General features: G+C 41.0%; 1 protein-coding gene across 1 annotated transcript in view; it reads left to right on the top strand.

The window, feature by feature from the left end:
• Nucleotides 1-20,847, top strand: part of ITGA8 (integrin subunit alpha 8) — a 209,382-nt gene that overhangs the window by 110,972 nt on the left and 77,563 nt on the right. The window contains exon 14 of the mRNA XM_079769464.1: nucleotides 19,811-19,856. Coding sequence (XP_079625590.1) covers nucleotides 19,811-19,856 — 46 coding nt within the window. The remainder of the gene's footprint in view (nucleotides 1-19,810; nucleotides 19,857-20,847) is intronic.

Genomic DNA, 20,847 nt, shown 5'->3' with positions numbered 1-20,847 from the left:
CAACAGTAATGCCAGTGCATGGTGAAGGTGTTTGGGGATAAACAGCCTCAGGGCCACGTTCAGCTCCTGCTAAGGATGAGATCTGGTGGATAACTAACCAGCCTCCCATCCTTTAGGGAGACAGTTGGGGGCCATTCTGCACACTTTTTATGCCTTCAAACTTGAAACATACCTTTATATTCAGAGGTATGTTGGTAAATGGAAGATCTGCAGGTTACTTAGTAATATGCATTTAAAGTTCCTCCATTTTTTTTTTTCATGGCTGGATAGCTCACTTATTTTTAGTGCTGAATAAAATTCCGTTGTTTGGATGTACCACAGTTTATTGATCCATTCACTGACTGAAGGACTCCTTTGGGTTAATACCAAATCTCACTTTGGGAGTGAGATTTCTGGGTTGTATGAAAAGATCACGTTTCCTTTGTAAGAAAACATCAAACTGTCTTCCAAAGTGGCTGTACCACTTGCATTCCCACAAGCAGTGAATGAGAGTTCCTGTTGCTTCGCATGCTCACCAACATTTGGTGTGGTCAGTGTATTGAATTTGGGGCCACCCTAATAGGGTGAGGTGTCATCTCATTGTTTTAAATTGCATTTCCCTGATGACTTATAATGTGGAGCTTCTTTCCATGTGCTTATTTAGCATCTGTAGATATTCTTTGGTGATGTGTCTGGTAAGGTCTTTGGCACATTTTTAATGGGGTTGTTTTCTCATTCTTGAACTTTAAGAGTTCTTTGTATATTTTGGATAACATCTTTTGTCAGATGTATTTTTTGCAAATACTTTCTCCTAGTCTGTGGCTTGTCTTCTCATTCTCTTGACACTGTCTTTCACAGAAAAGAAATTTTATATTTTAATGTAGTCCAGCTTATTAATTATTTTTTTTCATGGACCATGCCTTGGTGTTGTACCTAAAAAGTCACAGCCATATCCAAGGTCATCCAGGGTATGACTTTTTCTCCTATGTTATCTTCTAGGAATTTTATGGTTCTGTGTTTTACATCAATAAGCCAGTTATTTTTGTAAAGATTGTAATGTCTGTGTCTAGGTTTATTTATGTGTATGTCTTGTAATATTTTTTTGATAGCCAGGCATGATGTACTAGGTGAAAGGAACTGCTGTAATTAGGCTTGGGTGATGTGGTTGCAGGCATTGGGGGAGGGGAAGTGTTTTAGAGCCCTCGGTTAGGTCTCAGTCCTTAGTGAACCTGTCCTCCAGACGGTGAACTTCACATGTGCTTCTCAGTAACCCTGCCCAAACCCTGGATGGGGTAGGATGGCTAGAATGGGCTGGAGTTGGGTATTTCCCTTCTCCAGGTCAGTGAAGCTCTGTTTGAATAGTTTCTCTTGAGGGCAGACCTTGTTGAAAAGAACACAGTGCTCTAGGATATTTCAAAATAGTTCCTTTTCTGCTCCACCTGCCAGGGAATTTTTCTGATATTCACTATGAGAACCTGGTAGGTATCTAGGAGATAAACTCACAAAAGAATGTCCCCCATCCCTGGTGACTTGATCCCCCTGGAGTTTTTAACTCAAAGTTGTCCACATTGAGCCTGTAGCAGTATTCACCAATTATAGTCCAGATCCCCACCAGCACTGGTTCCCATGGAGATTGCTGCTTTGCTAAGTGTGATTCTCTGTATTTGCCTGTCAGTGTCTTCAATTTAGGGAGCAGCAGTTAGCCTTGTGACCTCACTTCTCTTATGGATCTAAGAGTTGTTGATTTTACAGTTTGTTCAGCTTTTTACTTGTTAAGATAGAGTGATGATTTCCAAGCTTCGTACATGCTGGACCAGAAACTGGAAGTCAGTCGGTTTAAGTTTGAACTCACTACCTTCCAAACACTCATTCCTAGAAGCTGGCTCCTTTCTGAAACCCAAGGTACCAGTAAATATGGCGGGATATCATTTATACTTGATCCTGCTTGTAAAGATATAGTTAATAAAAACGGGCTGCCTTGCCCCAGGGGAGGGGAGGATATGGAGGAGTTGGCGTAAGTTCCTGTTTTGGAGCCTCCACATTATTTCTGACTTCCCACTGCACGTTCTTTCTAGAAGTCATTTTAATTTATTAATACACAATTTAAAAGCCATATTTTAGTGTAATCCACTTGAAGCTTCCCTTCCGTCTTTGCACACCCTGGATGTTTTCCCAGAGTTCACTTCCCATTTAGGAACTCAGGTCAAATGTTGTTTCCTCCGGAAGCTTTCCCTGGCTGTTGTCCTTCCTCTAAAATCTCAGATTGAAACGATACATTTGATAAATGTCTCTTTTTCCCCATTAGACCGGACATTTTATTAGTGGATGGCAAGCACTGGTTTTGGTTTTGCTCACTGTGAGATCCCTAGTACCCAAAGCAATGGCCGACACTGAGGCACCTACTAAACATTTGTTGAATGAATAAGAGTAAATGATTGAATCAATTAATTAATTAGTTTTTTCACAGCCACATACCTTACCATATAAACCGATGCTCTCCTGTCTCTTTACCTGGCCACCATCTTTCAACTCTATAAACCTAGTAAACTGTTGTATTCGTGTGCAGACTAAGATTGCAAATGTAAGTAGAGATGACACCTTTTAAATAAACTTGTACATCCTCTCCTGGGATCATGGGAGGCACCACTCAAAGTGGTGCACTCATTCTTGACAAGCAGAACCTTGATCCTAGCTCTGTATTCACTGGACAGTTAAATGCCAATTGCTATTCAAACTGCTAGACCAGGAGAACCAGTAGCCAGCATGATAGAAACAGCACCCAACTGGGAGTCAGGGGGCCCATATTCTCATTTCTTCACCCATCATTTACCAGCCCTGTATCCTTGGACATACTACTCACATCTCTGAACCTTAGCTTCTCCAGCCATAAAAAGAAGGTCATCAGACCATCCTCTACCCTCAGGATTGCTGGGAAGGTGATGTGCAAACTCTAAGTCACTCTGCAAAGTCCAATGTTGTTATTTCTTAATACAGCCCACCAAATGGGTGTGGGAGAGACTGGGGGCAATTTCTAATGCTGTAGTCCAGGCTTTTTGCAGCACACCTAGGCCTGTGCCTTAAGGCAGTGACTTGAGTAGTTTATGCCTACCTCTTCCTACCTAGGAGATGAGGAAGGAGAGATTTTCAAAATAACTGACGGCAGCAGAATTCTCTTCAGTCCTTTCTATTTGCAAACATTGTTCATGCGTGCTCTTCTTTCTATGTGACCATAATTTTGTATTTTCTTACTGACATTTTCCTGTGAAACATTATTAATAGCTGCTTTCTTAAAAACTACCAACCCTACCAACAGAGCAGCCCTCAGTCTACCTTGTGGAGTAGGTGAAGCTTAGCCCCTCCCATCCCTGGCTTCCTCTTCCTTCTGTCCCAAGGGACCTCCACACCAGCTACAGAAGCTTACACTGTTTATTTCCTTTTCTCGAATGTGCAGTGAGGAAGGATCTAATATCCTATTCTCATCAGGATAGAAGTGACCCAGGGAAGTGGGTGGCACCCACTGGGAATTAGCAGACTCAGTGGGTGCTGGTCTGCATTTTTAACAAGGTTCCTGGGAGAGTTGACTGAGGGCAGGGATGTGTCTGTTCACTGCAGCTAGGACAGGACTTGGCTCATGGTGGGTGTTCAAGGAGCTGCTGAATGAGGGTGCCCAGTATAGGGAACCACTGCATACATGTCTTCCCTTCCTCTCCTACCTCCCTTGAAACTCTATAAATTTGTTCAGTATGTCCTTACATAATGTCTTCAATAAATTCTTGGAACTGCAGTGAAGGGTAGCAGAAGCAGTTTTACCACAGGCTAACGGACACAGACAAGAGTCTAGTTCTTATGGCATCTCATCAACGCTCCAATGAAATGACGTTGAACAAAATGACATTATTTGAGGATCATCTTTATCTTGCTGGGGCTGCCATAATTAAGCACCACACACTGGCTGGCTCAAATAACAGAAACTTATTTCCTCACAGTTCTAGAGGCTACAAATCCAAGATCAAGGAGTGGGCTGGGCTGGTTTCTTCTGAGGCCTCTCTCCCTGGCTTGTCGATGACTGTCTTCTCCGGTGTCTCCCCATGGTCTTCCCTCTGTGTGTGTCTGTGTCCTAATCTCCTCTTCTCCTGGGGACACCAGGCAGATTAGATCAGAGCCCACCCTAATTTTAACTGAATTACCTCTTTAAAGTCCTTATCCAAATACTCACATTCGGAGGTACTGGGAGGTTAGGGCTTCAGTGTACAAATTTTTGGGAGACACCATTCAGTCCATAACACTTAGCAAACTCATAAAGTCCCACGAGGTTTTAACCATAGGGTTTTAGGATTTTATCTGTCAGCCTGGATGTAAGGGGAGTGTCTTGTGAGATCCCAGGCTTTTCTGGTATCTTCTGTGCAGTCACCCCCAATAGACAGCCACTTTCAAATCGGACTGGTCTTAAAGAAACACATTTTTCTCCAGGACTTTGAGCAACTGATTGGACAGCACACACATTGTAATTATGGCCACGACTAGGGCAAAGTGAAATGCCTTAGAGTGATAAGGACTGCAATAAGTGAGCATCAGGCTGTAGGACAGGGAAAAGTGACTGTTGCAGCCACAGGATGCTAATAATGTATAAAAAACACTTTTCTTAAGTCAGACTCATTGTTTGATGTTTCACTCTTATTTTTTTAAAGAAAAATAAACCCTGAGTAAGTTAGAATGTTGCAACCTAATACCATGTTCCAACGCATAAATGTTTTTCTTCAGAGTTCATTTGGAAGCATTTCAGACAGATTGTTAGGATTATTACTTTTTGGGATAAAATCATGCATTTTTTTCAAACATTTCTTCCTCAACTCATAACCTTCCTCTCAGTAATATTTTGCATGTTGCAATAAAAACGCAAGGAAGACAGGCTGCCTCGGTCTATTTTTAGCTGAACACATTTGCCAAACTCTGGAGATTTGTTAAAGAGACTTGTCTAAATGCCTGCTTCCCACGGACATGAACTCTTTTCCCAGTGCCAAACACTTAAGCCAACTTCATAACCCACTTGCAGGTCAACATTGCCATATTTACACACCATCTTTAACCCCATAATTTTACATATTATCTTTAATCCCACTATTTCTCTTACCATGATCCTTGTATGAAAGTGAGCAGACCATGGGTGGGTCCAGGTAAACAACTATACTTGACAATCCTCATTCATGCGGGAAGGGGCTTAGCAGAGATGGAGCCTGGATGAGAAGTGCCTAGAAGAAATGCTATGAGCTGTGAGCACAAACAGTGCCAAGACAGGAGCCAGAAATTTGCGGGCCACGTGCTCAGGCAGCTGAGTCATGGAGGTGAGCAGGCCGATGTCCAGGTCTGGTTCAGCCAGGGATAGAGCCAGAAAGTGGCTATCCCACCATGGAGAAAAGAGAAGAGCCAAACTCTGCAGGAGCAAAGCTGGCTCAAGAGGCAAAGGAGAGGCCTGGATTGTAAATAAGAGCAGAGAATGCAGTCGTGGGACCCTATCCAATTCTACTGGACGCTTGGCTCTCTCATCTGGAGAACCCTGAGGACTTCACCAGAGATTTGACAATGAATGGCCACTTGTCCAGAATCATTAGGAAGCCAGTGGCAAAGTGAAATGAGATTTAGAATTCCTAATTTTCTGCCCTCTATTCAGTAATTTTCCACTTGAAATAAAAACATATCATTGAAAAGAGGGCTTCAAAGATGTTAGAGAGATTCAACAAAAGACAATTTACATATCAAAATCACAAAAACCTGTAAACAGATGTTTATAGTGACTCCAAAAATTGGAAACAACTTCTGTCCCTTAGCCAGATAAACAGACTGTGGGCCAGCCACACCATGGAATACTATTAAGCAATTAAAAGGAACAAACTTCTGACACATACATCACAGATGCAGCACAAATGCATTAAGCTGAGTGAAAAAAGCCATAACTGAAAGGCTATGTACTGTATGCCTCCATTTACATGACATTTTCTAGATTAGTAGATGTAGAGGCTAGGTGTAGTGCTGGGCTTCACTAAAAGTGGCATGGGGACATGGGGAACGTTGTTGGATGATGGGACTGTTCTACTCTGTTGATAAGGTTTGTTTGTTTATTTATTTTATTAAATTTATTGGGATGTATATCTATGTTACAAGATCTGTATATTGCACTGTGTGCCCACCACCCAAAGTCAAATCGTCTTCTGTCACCACATGTTAGCTCTCCATCTCCCACCCACCCACTCCCTTCTCGCTGGCAACCATCATATCGCTGTTTGTGTCCAAAATTTCAGTTTATAGCCCACATATGAGTGAAATCATATGGTTGTTAGCTTTTTCTGCCTGATTTATTTCACTTAGTGTAATATTCTCAAGGTCCATCCAGGTTGTCACAAATGGCAGTATTTCATTCTTTCTTATGACTGAGTAGTATTCCATTGTTTATATGTACCACATCTTCTTTATCAGATCTTCTTTTGAAGGACACCTTGATTATCTCCATGTCTTGGCCACTGTGTATAATGCTGCAATGAATGTAGGGGTGCATATATATTTGCCAATACATGTTTTCAAGTTTTTAGGGTCTATACCCAGAAGAGGGATTGCTGGGTCATATGGTAACTCTATTCTTAATTTTGTGAGGAATTGCTAGACTGTTTTCCATAGTGGCTGTACCAGTCTACATTCAGCAGTGAATGAGGGTTCCCTTTTCTCCACAACCTCTCTAACATGTGTTAGTACTTGTCTTGTTGATAATAGCCATTCTAACAGGTGTGAGGTAGTATCTCATTGTAGTTTTGAATTGCATTTCCCTAATTGCTAGTGAGGTTGAACATCTTTTTATATACTTGTTGGCTGTTTGTATGTATTCTTGGGAGAGGTGTCTGTTCAGGCCCTTTGCCAATTTTTTAATTGGGTTGTTTGTTTGGTGTTGAGTTTATTCGTTCTTTATGTATTTTGGATATTAAACAATTATCAAAGCTATTGTTGGCAAATAACATCTCCCATTCAGTCAGCTGCTTCTTTGTTTTGTTGTCCATTTCTTTGGCTGTGCAGAAGCTTTTTGGTTTGAAACTAGAGGCCCAATGCATGAAATTCACGCAAGGCTAGGCCCTTGAAGCCCTGGCTGCCTCGTGGCCCTGTGGCCCCGCCCCCCGCCCACTGGTGGTTGGAAGGTTGTTCCGAAGTTTGGTCTAATTAGCATATTAGCTCTTTATTACATAGGATAATCTCATTAATTTAGTTTTACCTTTACTTCCCTTGCCTTTGGAGTCAAGTTCATAAAATGGTCTCTACAACCAAGGTCCATAAGTTTAGTACCTATGCTTTCTTCTATGTAACTTATTGTTTCAGATCTTATATTTAGGTCTTTGAGCCATTTTAAAATTAATTTTTGTACATGGAGACAAATTGTAACCCAGTTTCATTTGTTTGCATGTTGCTTTCTAGCTTTCCCAGCACCATTTATTGAAGAGGCTTTCTTTACTCCATTGTATGTTCCTGGCTTCTTGTTGAAAATTAACTGCCCATATACATGTGGTTTTATAGCTGGGATCTTACTTCTGTTCCATTGATCTGTGTGTCTGTTTTTATGCTAATACCATGCTGTTTTGATTATCATAGCTCTGTAGTATACTTTGAAGTCAGGTAGCATAATACCTCCAGCGCTGTTCCTTTTTCTTATGATTGCTTTGGCTATTCAGGGGTATTTTGTGGTTCCATACAAATCTGATGATTTTTTTGGTTCTATTTCTTTAAAGAATTACATTGGGATTTGGATGGGGATTGCTTTAAATCTGTATGTTTCTTTGGGTAACATGGCCATTTTAACAATGTTGGTTCTTCTAATGCATGAAGACCCCCGAATTGTTATATCTTTTACAATCTCTTTTAATAATGTTTTGTAGTTTTCATTATATAGGTCTTTCATGTTCTTTGTTAAGTTTATTCCTAGGTTATTTTATTCTTTTGGTTGCAATTGTAAAAGGAATTGCTTTTTTCATTTATTTTTCTGAAGTTCCATTGTTAGTATTCAGGAAGGCAGTGGATTTTTGTACATTGATTTTGTATCCTGCAACTTCACGTATTTGTTTATAGTTTTTTTGGTAGAGTCATTAGGGTTTTCTATGTACAGAATCATGTTATCTGCAAAAAGTGACACTTTTACTTCTTCCTTCCCAGTTTCGAAGCCTTTTATTTCCTTCTCGTGCTTTATTGCTCTGGCTGGGACTTCCAGAACTATGTTGAATAAGAGTTGTGAGAGTGGGTATCCTTGTCTTGTTCCCAATTTTAGAGGAAAGGCTTTCAGTTTTTCACCATTGAGTATAATATTAACTGAGGGTTTATCATATATGGTCTTTATTATGTTGAGGTTCTTTCCTTCTATTCCCATTTTACTTAGCATTTTAATCATAAATGGATGTTGTTTCTTCTCAACTGCTTTTTCTGCATCTATTGATAAGATTATAAGATTTTTATCCTTTCTTTTGTTGATGTGGTGTATTACATTGATTTGTGTAATTTGAACCATATTTGTGCCCCTGGAATGAACAAGTGATCTTGATGTAGTCTTTTTTTTATGGTTGTATTCGATTTGCTAGTATTTTATTTAGGATTTTTGCATCTATATTCATCAGAGATATGGGTCTGTAGTTTCCTTTTTTTTTTTTTTTTTTTGTTATCCTTGCCAGGTTTTGGTAGCAGGGTTATGTTAGCCTCATTAAATTTTTGGAAGAGTTCGAGAAGGATAGGTTTTAAATCTTCTTTGAATGTTTGGTAGAATTCACTGGTGAAGCCATCTGGTCTTAGACTTTTACTTTTGGGGGAGGTTTTTGATGGTTGTTTCAATTTCCTCATAGCTGATTGGTCTACTTAGACTTTCCAGTTCTTCATGAGTTAGTCTAGGAAGGTTATATATTTCTAGGAACTTATCCATTTCTTCTAGATTATTTAAATTGGTGGCATAAAGTCTTTCATAATATTCTAGTATGATCCTTTGTATATCTGTGATGTCTGTGGTGACTTCTCTTTCATTTCTGATTTTGTTTATATGGGTCTTTTCTCTTAGTGAGTCTAGCCAGAATTTGTCAGTTTTATTAATCTTTTCAAAGAACCAGCTCTTGCCTTGGTTGGTTTGGCTCAATGGATAGAGCGTCAGCCTGCGGACTAAAGGGTCCCAGGTTTGATTCCAGGCAAGGGCACATGCTTGGGTTGCAGGCTCGATCCCCAGTAGGGGGCGTGCAGGAGGAAGCCAATTAATGATTCTCTCTCATCATTGATGTTTCTCTCTCTCTCCCTCTCCCTTTCTCTCTGAAATCAATAAAATATATTTTAAAAAAAAGAACCAGCTCTTTGTTGTACTTATTTTTATATAGTCTTTTTGTTCTCTATTACATTCAATTCTGCTCTAATTTTATTATTTCCTTTCTTCTGCTGACTTTGGGGTACTTTTGTTCTTCTTTTACTAGTTCTTTAAGATGTGATATTAGGTTGTTAACTTGTGATTTCTCTTGTTTCTTGAGATAGGACTGTGTCCAAAATTTCTTTACTCCATTGTATGTTCCTGGATTCTTGTTGAAAATTAACTGCCCATATACATGTGGTTAATGATAAAAACTTCTTTGTTACTACTGCTTTTACTGATATTGCATTCCAGAAGTTTTGATATATCGTATTGCCATTCTCATTTGTCTCTATATCTTTTGATCTCACCTTTTATTTTATCTTCGACCCAGTCATTTTTTAGTAGTATGTTGTTTAATCTTCACATATTTTTGGGTTACTTTACTTCCTTTTGCAGTTGATGGAGCTGTGCTATTCTGGATTATGGTGATAATCCAGATGCATTTATCAAAGCTCTGTGAACAGGACTCTAAAAAGGATGAAATTTATTGTACATAAAATATACCTTAATTGTAAATTTTTTTAAAGAGAGAAAAATAGCTGAACCGGTTTGGCTCAGTGGATAGAGCGTCGGCCTGCGGACTCAAGGGTCCCAGGTTCGATTCCGGTCAAGGGCATGTACCTTGGTTGCGGGCACATCCCCAGTAGGGGGTGTGCAGGAGGCAGCTGATCGATGTTTCTCTCTCATCGATGTTTCTGACTCTCTATCCCTCTCTCTTCCTCTCTGTAAAAAATCAATAAAATATATTTAAAAAAATAATAAATAAAGAGAGAAAAATAGCCTGTAGATATCTGTGTTTAAAGCTTGGCCTCCACATCATGGATCATTGTAACAAAGGAATTAGTATATTTAACATGTTTAAAAAGCTAGCTTCTGCTTGATATATCTTTGTCCAATATAGCCTCAGGTTATATACCTGGAAGTGAAAATGCCAAAGATTTGCATTGTCATACATAACATCAAACTACGTTATAAGAAAGAAGACATACAAATGGCCAACAGACATGAAAAGATACTCAAGCTCAGTAGCTATAATGGAAATGCAAATCAAAACTACAATAAGATACCACCTTATAACTATCAGAATGACTATCTATCATCTATCTATCTATCTATCTATCTATCTACCTACCTAACTAGAGGCCTGGTGCACGAAATTCATGCACTGGGGGGGGGGTGTCCCTTAGCCCAGCCTGCAACCTCTCCAATCTGGGACCCATCAGACATCCCTCTCACAATCCGGAACTGTTGGCTCCCAACCGCTCGCCTGCCTGCCAGCCTGATCACCCCCTAACCACTCCCCTACCAGCCTGATCAATGCCTAACTGCTCCCCTGCTGGCCCGATTGCCCCCAACTGCCCTCCCCTGCCGTCCCGATCATCCCCAACTGCTCTCCAATGCTGGCCCAGTAACCCCCAACTGCTCTCCCATGCCCGCCAAGTTGCCCTCAACTGCCCTCCCCTGCTGGCCCAGTAACCCCCAACTGCCCTCCCCTGCTGGTGTGGGCCCCCTCAACTACCCTCCCCTGCAGGCCTGGTCGCCCTCAACTGCCCTCCCCTGCAGGCCTGGTCCCCTGCAACTGCCCTCCCTCCCCTGCCAGCCTGGTTGCCCCTAACTGCCCTACCCTGCAGGCCTGGTCCCACCCAACAGCCCTACCCTGCCGGCCTGGTCGCCCCTAACTGCCCTCCCCTGCAGGCCTGGTCCCACTCAACAGCCCTACCCTGCCGGCCTGGTCGCCCCTAACTGCCCTCCCCTATTGGCCTGGTCACCCCAACTGCCCTCCCCTGCAGGCTTAGTCCCCACCAACTGCCCTCCCCTGCTGGCCTGGTCACCCCAACTGCCCTCTCCTGCCAGCCTGGTCACCCCTAACTACCCTCCCCTGAAGGCCTGGTCCCCCCCAACTGCCTTCCCCTGCAGGCCTGGTCCCCTGCAACTGCCCTCCCTCCCCTGCCATCCTGGTCACTCCTAACTGCCCTCCCCTGCCGGCCTGGTCACCCCCTACTGCCCTCCCCTGCAGTCCTGGTCGACCCCAACTGCCCTCTCCTGACAGCCATCTTGTGGCGGCAATCTTTGACCACATGGGGGCGGCCTTCTTTGACCACATGGGGGCGGCCATATTGTGTGAGGGTGTGAGGGTCAATTTGCATATTACCTCTTTATTATATAGGACATGCAAATTATCCCCTTGGGAGTTTCACCCAGAGACCGGGAGTTCAATAGCTCACTATGATGTGCGCTGACCACCAGGGGGCATAATGGAACGAAAGAAGGCCCATGCTGGCACCTGGAAGGCCCTGATCAGCCCTGATCACTGGCCAGGTCTAAGGACCCTATCCATGCACCAATTTCATGCACCGGGCCTCTAGTTATCAATAAGAAAGAAATAACAAATGTTGGAGAGAATGTGGAGAAAAGGGAACCCTTGTATACTGCTGGTGGTAATGCAAATTGGTGTAGGCTTTATGCAAAACAGTATGAAGTATCCTCAAAAAAAAAAAGAATAGAGCTACCATGTGATCCAGCAATTCCTCTTCAGAAAAATTTGAAAATACTTATTCATAAAGGTATATATACCCCTAAGTTCATTTCAGTATTAATCACAATAGCCAAGACATAGAAACAACCTAAGTGTCCTACTATAGATGATTGGATAAAGAAGATGTGGTACAGGTATACAATGGCATACTACTCACTATAAAAATGATGAAATATTGCTATGTGTGATAACATGGGTGGATGTTGAGAGTATCAGGCTAAGTGAGATAAGTCAGAAGGAAAAGGATAAGAACCATATGATATCACTCATATGGCAGATATAAAACAGAAAGCAACAAACAAACAAATACAACAAACTCATTGACACAGATAACAGTATGGTAGATACCAGAAGGGAGAGGAGGGAGGATGAAAAGGGTGAAGGGTATCAAATACATGATGATGGAAGGAGACTGGACTTTAGGTAGTGAGCACACAACACAATATACAGATGATGTATTATAGAATTGTACACTTGAAACTTATATAATGTTATTAACCAATGTTGCCCCAATAAATTTAATTACGTTTTTAAAAAATTGTTCAAATTCATACTCACACAGAGTATATGAATTCTTGGTCCTTGGCTCTCTATCCAACAGTGCCTAGTACCAGTCTTTGTATCTTTTCCAATTTGAAAGGTCAAAATTGATAGCCACGTGTTCCTTTTATTTGTATTTCTTATGACTAATGAGGTGGAAGATCTTTTCATATATTTATTGATCATAGCTATTTATTTTATGTGAATTGACTATTTGTAGTCTTTGTATTAGAATGCTTATCATTTTATTATTAATTTATGAATTTTTATTATGAACTAGAGGCCTGTTGCACAAAATTCATGTAAGAATAGGCTTTCCTTCCCCCAGGTGCCAGCACTGGCTTCCCTCTAGTACCCGGGACCCAGGCTTCCCTCACAGCCCCACTTTGTCCAGGTCATCTGGTCTAATTAGCATATTATGATTTTATTATTATAGATTAGGGTTGATAATAATAATTAATGTTTATTTTTTACTAGATGCCAGACATTCTTGTAAACATCCTATATAATAAAAGGCTAATATGCAAATCGACTGCTCGACAGAACGACTGGTCACGATGATGCACACTGACCACCAGGGGGCAGACCCTCAATGCAGGAGCTGCCCCCTGGTGGTCAGTGTGCTCCCACAGGTGTCAGTTGGACATCCCCCAGGGCTCCTGCACTGCGAGAGGGTGCAGGCCAGGCTGAGGGACTGCCCCCCCCTGCCCCCCAGTGCATAAATTTCATTCACCTGGCCTCTAGTTGAAAAATATTCATGTTTGATGAGGCATCCTATATAATAAAGAGGTAATATGTAAATTGACCCTCACACCCTCTCGTCACAAGATGTCCACCCCATGTCATCACAAGATGGCCATCCCCATATTGTCAAAAGATGGTCAGCAGGCGAGGGGAGTTGGGGGCGACGAGGCCTGCAGGGGAGGGCAGTTGGGGGCGACCAGGCCTGCATGGGAGGACAGTTGGGGGTGATCGGGTCGGCAGGGGAGCAGTTAGGTGTCAATCAGGCCAGCAGGGGAGCAGTTAGAGGGCTATCAGGCTGGCAGGGAGAGTGGTTAGGGGCAATCAGGCAGTCAGTCAGGTGAGTGGTTAGGAGCCAGTATTCCCGGATTGTGAGAGGGATGTCCGAGGGGTCCCAGATTGGAAAGGGTGCAGGCTGGGCTGAGGGACAACCCCCCACCCAGTGCATGAATTTTGTGCTCCAGGCCTCTAGTATACATTATACACATCTTTTACAATTCCTTTATTGCTCATTTGCTTGGATTTTTTGCCAAAGTTTAAACTTTAAAATTTCTTTGTGATCTCTACATTTTTTGATCATGTTTAAGGAAGCCTTTCTTTTTGATTAATCATAATCTTTTCATACAATTATTAAATTTACATTCCCATGTTTATCATATATTTGGAGGTTCTTTATGGCAATTCTCATTGTCCATAATTATTTTAAAATATTAGTTTTTAAAATTCCAAAATAAATATGGTGGTCCCTAATGGCATTTTCAGCAACAGACTTTAGCATTAATATATAGGGATTGGCAAAAGTAAGTTTACAGTTGTTTGTTTGGAAAACAATATAATCATCTATCTATATAATAGAGGAATATGCAAATTAGCCAGGACTCCATAATGTCACGACCGGATAGCAGTGACCTGAGGCTGCATGGCGCGTGGCCCGGGCGAGGGACCTCAGGCCACAGCCCCCGTCCAGCAGGGCTTGACGGGGACCTTCAGGCCATGCCTCCCAAGATGGTGCTGGGCTTGGAGACCTCATGCCATGCCCCCCGCCCCAGTGCAAGGCCTGGGGACCTCAGGCCATACCCCCTCCCCTGACACTGGGCTGGGGAACCTCAGGCCATGCCCCCCCCCCCCCCCCCCGCCAAGCAGGACTTGATGGGGGACCTGAGATTGTGCCCCCAACCTGGCGCCAGGCCAGGGGACCTGAGGCTGTGCCCCCCACCCAGCACTGGGCTGAGGGACCTGAGGCTGTGCCCCCTGCCCAGAGGGGCTTGACAGGGGTGGGGCTGGCCAGGTCTCGGTCTCACCCAATGGGGGTGGGGCTGGCTGGAGCTGGGTCTCTTGCATTTTCGAAGCACATGCGGGTGGTGGGTGGGGACTTGACTCTGGGTCCCATGGCGTGCCCCAGACTCTGACAGGAGGGAGATTTTTATATACATTTTATTAATTTTCTTTCATCTGTGACACTTCTATATAGAGAAAGGGCAAATAGCAATATTAAAATATTTCCTCTAATTAATTCCCTGTTAATGTGCACAAATTTTGTGTACTGGGCCACTAGTCTATATAATAAAAGCCTAAGCGACCATTACGGCAGAACCACCAGAATGACCGGTCGCTATGATGCTCACTGACCACCAAGGAGCAGACGATCAATGCAGGAGCTGACCCCTGGTGGTCAGTGAGCTCCCACAGGGGAGCACCACTCAGCCAGAAGCCGGGCTCACAGCTGGCGAGCGCAGTGGCGTAGACACGAGCCTCTCCTGCCTCCGGGGCAGCACTAAGGAGTGGCGAGCTGAGTGTTAAGGAGCAGCGAGTAGGCGGGTAGTAAGGAGCGAGGGGTCCCGGACTGCGAGAGGGCACAGGCCGGGCTGAGGGACCCACCCCCCGGTGCAAGAATTTCGTGCACCGGGCCCCTAGTTAATAAATAATAATTCAAGAATAAACTGTTTCACATGCTTACAACTGTAAGTCTACTTTTGCCCACCCCTGTCTTTCTCAACAAGATGAGAGTAAGAAGGCCTGTGACTGGGAAATGTAGGCACTCGAGGGACATGGTGGTTTCCAGGAAACAGCACTGGGTGATTCTTTAATACTGTCACTGCTCCTCATGCTGGCTTCCCCTCCATCTGCTCCCCTTCTCCTAGGAAGTTTTTATTCTCTCTTCCCTGCACCCTGCCCACAACCCAAACATCAAATCTACACTCAAAACAAGGCTGATGTTTTCAAATAGAACTCCAAAGTTTTCTTCATAGTTTAATGAAATCTGACTCTATACTCCAACTACCACTTTAAAAGCTCGGCTCTTTTCTTCTTCCTCATTTAAAAATAACAATTTTGTAGAAATGAAATACAAAATGGAGGTGTTATACATCTCCTATGACCTCTCATTTTTAGGGTTATTTTTTCTAGTCAGCTGATCCTGCGTTCATGCTAATGTCCTCCTTTTGTGTCCTTAAAAGTACTCAGTTGTTCCATCAAAAGCCAAAAGGAAAATAAACTGTGTTTGTCAGGCTATGTGAGGTGCTAAAAAAGGACTTCAGTATTCTGAGAACAGTTTTTGATTAAGGGGGAAGAACCAATTTTGGTTGCCAGTTTTTCTTCAAGAAAAAAAAATGGGTAAGCATCTTTGTTTAAAGAAAGGCACCATTTTGAATGTGTTTGTTTTTAGACTCTGCCTTCAAGAAATTTCTATAAGAAAGTAAACATTAGGTAATGGTATAAGGCCTGTTGTCTCAAAGTGAAGGAGAAAGTTTGCAGAGTTATGAATCTGAATATCAGTACCAAAATTTCTTTGTTTTCTGACTACCATTAAGTTTCTGAACATGACAGAATTCTGCAAGATTAAAAATAAATTGTGTGTAGGTGTTTGTGTGTATATGTGTATATGTCTTTACGCTTAAAGACAAATGGTTGATCATAAAAGTTGTATTACTTCATACTGAGTTAAATTGGAGGGCAAGTTTGTTTAGTGTCTACTATTCAGAAACCACAAAATAAGAAAAGTTTGATATGAAAAGAAATTCCTTTCCCTTCCTCAATGTACATAGTTCAAATATTTCTTTTTTTATTCATTTCTTTATTGTTCATAGTTCAAATATGTCTTTGTTACATTAAAACTACATCCATGTACCACAGTGAGTGTGTTTTGGACCCCTCTGCTGGTGTTAAAGATGAAAATAAAACAATTCATTTGAACCAAAAAAATGTGTGTTTATGTGTGTATGTACACATATATGTGTGTATACATACAAGATGGAGCAAAAGTAGGCTTACAGTTGTGAGAACAGGAAACACAGTTTATTCTTGTATTATTACTTATTAATTATTGTAATAAGTAATAATACAAGAACTATAAACCTACTTTTGCCCCACCCTGTTTATATACACAAATATAAATATATGTATATGGAACATACATATAGCACATTAAATACATATATACAGAAACTACATACTACTTATCAAAACAAATCACCTATTTTGGAAAGACAAACTGGTGATGAACACAGATCAGCAGATCAATCATCCTCCCCTAGGGAGATCTGAGAACTTTAAGGTTCTGAGCATAAATGCTTCTAGCCTTTTCCAGCAGGCATAATACCAAGGTGGTGTCTCAAAAGACAAACATACTTTTGTGGTAGATAGTTATTTTCTTGGCCTAGGAATGACTGTGGCCACATTCTCATGAAGAAAATTGTGGCCTATTTTGCCAGTTATTTTATTTTTCCAGAGTAGGAAAATTCCCACCCTAAGGCACTGGAACGAACATTCCTAAAGAAAAAGGCCTCTTGCTCATGACCATTAGGAGGGTGTTTGTCAACTTTCATCTATAATGACAATCTAATCATGATGCAGCCACTATATTACTTTCTAGAATTTTCTAGAATCTGGACCGTGTGTGTGTGTGTGTGTGTGTGTGTGTGTGTGTGTGTGTGTGTGTGTGTTTCCTGATACCTACAAGTGCACATGCAAAAATACAACAGAATTTAGCTATAGTTTACATTAGCCTGTCTTAATAACTGTCTTATTCCTTCATCTTTCTCATCTTTAGGATATTTGTCTCATTACTACTTATCCCCCTATTTCATAGAAATTTATAAACCCCTGTTCTGAATTTGGCTCTGTAACTGGTGCTGTGGATGCAAAGATCATTTTATCTCAACCCATACCATTCTATAAAGACTTTGTGATATGCAAGCCTGAAGAAATAGTCCTGCCCTGGATGAGCTTACAGTCCTGTTCTCTTTGCCATTTCCAGAGAGTCCGTTCTTATAATTCATGCTATTTATAAAATGTCTAATCTTGGTATATACTTATTTGGAACCAAAAGTAAAGCGCATAATTCCTCTTGATGAGTTTTCATAATGGAACTCTCCTGTCTGGTATCATGTCAACAGATATGGATCCGGCCAAGGGCCACCTGTGTTGCACTTGTCTAAATATTGGAGCCCATGATCACACAGGAAGAACAGTTCAGGTTTCTTCAAGTCAGTAGCTCTTTTTTCTCTGACATAGTAAAGAGAAAGGCACTGATACACTGGAAGAAATGAATATAACAGAAAAATTTTAAAATGTTGCAGTTCTGATAAGATTTTTAAAAATTATAGACTTAGAAACTTTGGCTCTGGCTTCAAAGATTTGAACCCTTAGAAAAGAATATTTTATTCCATGAACTATAGTTGGGCAAGTTGTAGCCCTTTTCTTAATGTGTTCTTTAATCTCACAGATACAGAGGTCCTTAGATCACCTTAATTTGACTTATTTGAACATTAGCGCCCACATCCCTTGAAATATGGAGATTTGGAATCTAGTCCTGGGCTATTTCCTGAATTGGATTCTGTGTTGATAAAACAAGAGACATTCTGACCTGAATTTAACCCTGAAGATGTTCAAGGCCATTAACAACAACAACACACACAACATTTTAAACAAGGATTATTGTCTTAGGTTGGCTTCTTCCAGAGTAGACTTTAAGACAAGGATTAAAAAAGAAGCAATTTGAAAAATAATCCAAAGAAAACATTGCTAAGGGAGTAAGGAAGAGAGATGTGGAAAGGAAGGATATAATAAAAGATTATTATAAAAAGGTTGACACTGTGGGCAACTAGGGCTCTATCTAGCTGGGGAAATCTGGGGGACAGGGAAGTACATGCTCAGAGTCGTCCCTCCTGAGGGGTAAAGAAGTAATGTCCCACTTCATTGGTAATACTATTTGCCTCGTAGGGTGGAGCCATTAGCTCCTCGTTACTTTCCAATTCCTATCCATCTTGGCACAGCCAAGGGAAGCATCCAGAAGAGAATCATAGTTGCTTGAGTCTGACACCATTCTATGCTCCGGAAAAATGAGTGTTGAGGGAATATGACTACAAATCATTTTCCTGTGCAAACTCCATCAATCCGATTTAATTCCTTGATTGCTTTTCCGTATGCAGTGGTCAAATATAGTCCCCCTCTTCTTTTTTTCATTTTTACTTCAGTTCCACTAGAATTAACCAATTATAGTTTCGACTATTGTAAGTTTTCTTCTGCGGCCACTATTTCTACCACATCCAGTTCTCACCTCTACATTTAAACTTTATTCCACACATTTATCCATTCTCATTTTTATTTTTCTTTGACTACAAAAATCCACCAAGAATAACCATGATAAATTAGAATAAGAAAAACAGGGTTATGCCTGTATATTAGCCAGTCGCTGAGATCACTGTGAGCATTGCCCCTCAAATCATCTAGGACTGCTGTCCCCAGCTCTACCTCTGCCGAGCTGTGTGAGCTTATAGGTGAGCCTCCTTAAGCTCCAATGTATTCATCGACAAAGTTGTGCTAATAATAGAGACTTCCTAACTTTTTTCTAGGAATCAGGGTAAATATTTTGGAAAATTCTCTAGCCTATAGTAGGTGTTCAATATGTGTTATTATCATTGTTGTCATTATTTGAGATCATTATAATGATATGCTAATTATCTTATATACTACTGATCACTTTACCAAAAGTATATATTTGTAAAGAGCAAATGGTTGTGTAAAGATGACAGTCCAAATGTCCACTTCATTGGTAATACTACTTACCTCATAGGGTTGTTGCTGGTAGGGGAATAATAAAACAATATACAGGGTGTCCCCAAAAATGTAACAGCTGATAGCTCAATTTTGAAAATGAAATGTATTTTAATAAGCACTACCTTTATAATTATTCAAAGTGTGTGTGTACACTTTTTAGGAACACCCTACTTAAGAGCCTATTACGCAGTAGACACTATACTCATGCTTCTCCCCTTTTGCTTTCCTTAAGGATATGTGCCTTAAATCTGGAGGATGGGAGAGGTAGTGTTATGATGAGTTTCTTAAGCATTTCTAGAAAGCTGGCACTCCTGAGTCCAGAAGGATTTTAAATCTACTGGTTCATGTGTCATATTGAACAGTTTCAGTGAAGTTCCAATATCCTTTCTAAAATGTGATGAGGAAGGCCAGCTTTCTAGAATTTGCTATGCTTATTTCTATGACTCTCATCTTGCAATTGGCATTTCAGGACGCTCTACATGCTATTTATGATGATAAGCTTAGATTAATTGTTTCTATAACATTTGTGCATGTGTTTTTGTCTTTTTTAGATTTAATTGTGGGTGCATTCGGAACAGGAAAAGTAGCTGTTTATAGGTATGTGGTTGGCGATATGCAAATGTTTTTTAAATTGAGATATAATTGACATGTAACATTATCTTAGTTTCAGGTGTACATAATGATTTAATATTTGTATATATTGTGACATGATCATAATAAGTCTAGTTACCATTTATCACCACACATAGTAACAAATTTCTTTTGCTTGTGATGAGAATTGCTAAGATCTACACTCTTAGCAACTTTCAAGTATACAAACAGTATTATTAACTATAGTCACTGTACATTGCAGATCTTATTTAATCTTATAACTGGAAGTCTGTACTTTTGACCACCTTTACCCATTTTTCCCTGCCTCACACAACCCCTGCTACCTCTGGCATCCATCTATCTGCTCTCTATATCTATGTTCGTTTTTGTTTTTTCTTATTTTTTTTATAGATTCCACATATAAATGAAGTCATATAGTATTTTTCTATATCTGATTTTTTTTCACTTATCATAATGCATTCAAGGTCCTTCCATGTTGTTGCAATGGCAAGATTTCCCTTTTTATGGCTGAATAATATTTTATTGTATACACTGAGTGGCCAGATTATTATGACCACCTGACATTTGTTGGCAAATTAGCTGTACACTGCATCATATGGGATATGGAAGCCGAAGGCCTGTTCAAACACCTTTGCTGTCTGCAGTTACCAAGATAAAACGTCTCCAATTCGCACAGGAACACAAGGATTGGACAGTTGAGCATTGGAAAAAAAGTCATGTGGTCCGATGAATCACGTTTCCAGTTGCATCATGCAGATGGCAGAGTGAGAATTTGGCGGAAACAGCATGAAAGCATGCACCCCACATGCATGAGTACAACCCTTCAAGCTGGTGGGGGCAGTGTTATGGTTTGGGGCATGTTTTCCTGGCATGATTTGGGCCTTTTAATTCATGTAGAACAACGTCTAAATAGCACAACATACCTAAGTATTGTTGCTGATCAAGTTCATCCTATCATGTTGATGGTGTATCCCAG

The sequence above is a fragment of the Cnephaeus nilssonii genome, assembly GCF_951640355.1.
Source record: "Cnephaeus nilssonii genome assembly, chromosome: 4".
NCBI classification, from domain to species: domain Eukaryota; kingdom Metazoa; phylum Chordata; class Mammalia; order Chiroptera; family Vespertilionidae; genus Cnephaeus; species Cnephaeus nilssonii.
The sequence above is the reverse complement of the archived record's forward strand: the minus strand, read 5'-3'. Positions and strand labels throughout refer to the sequence as shown.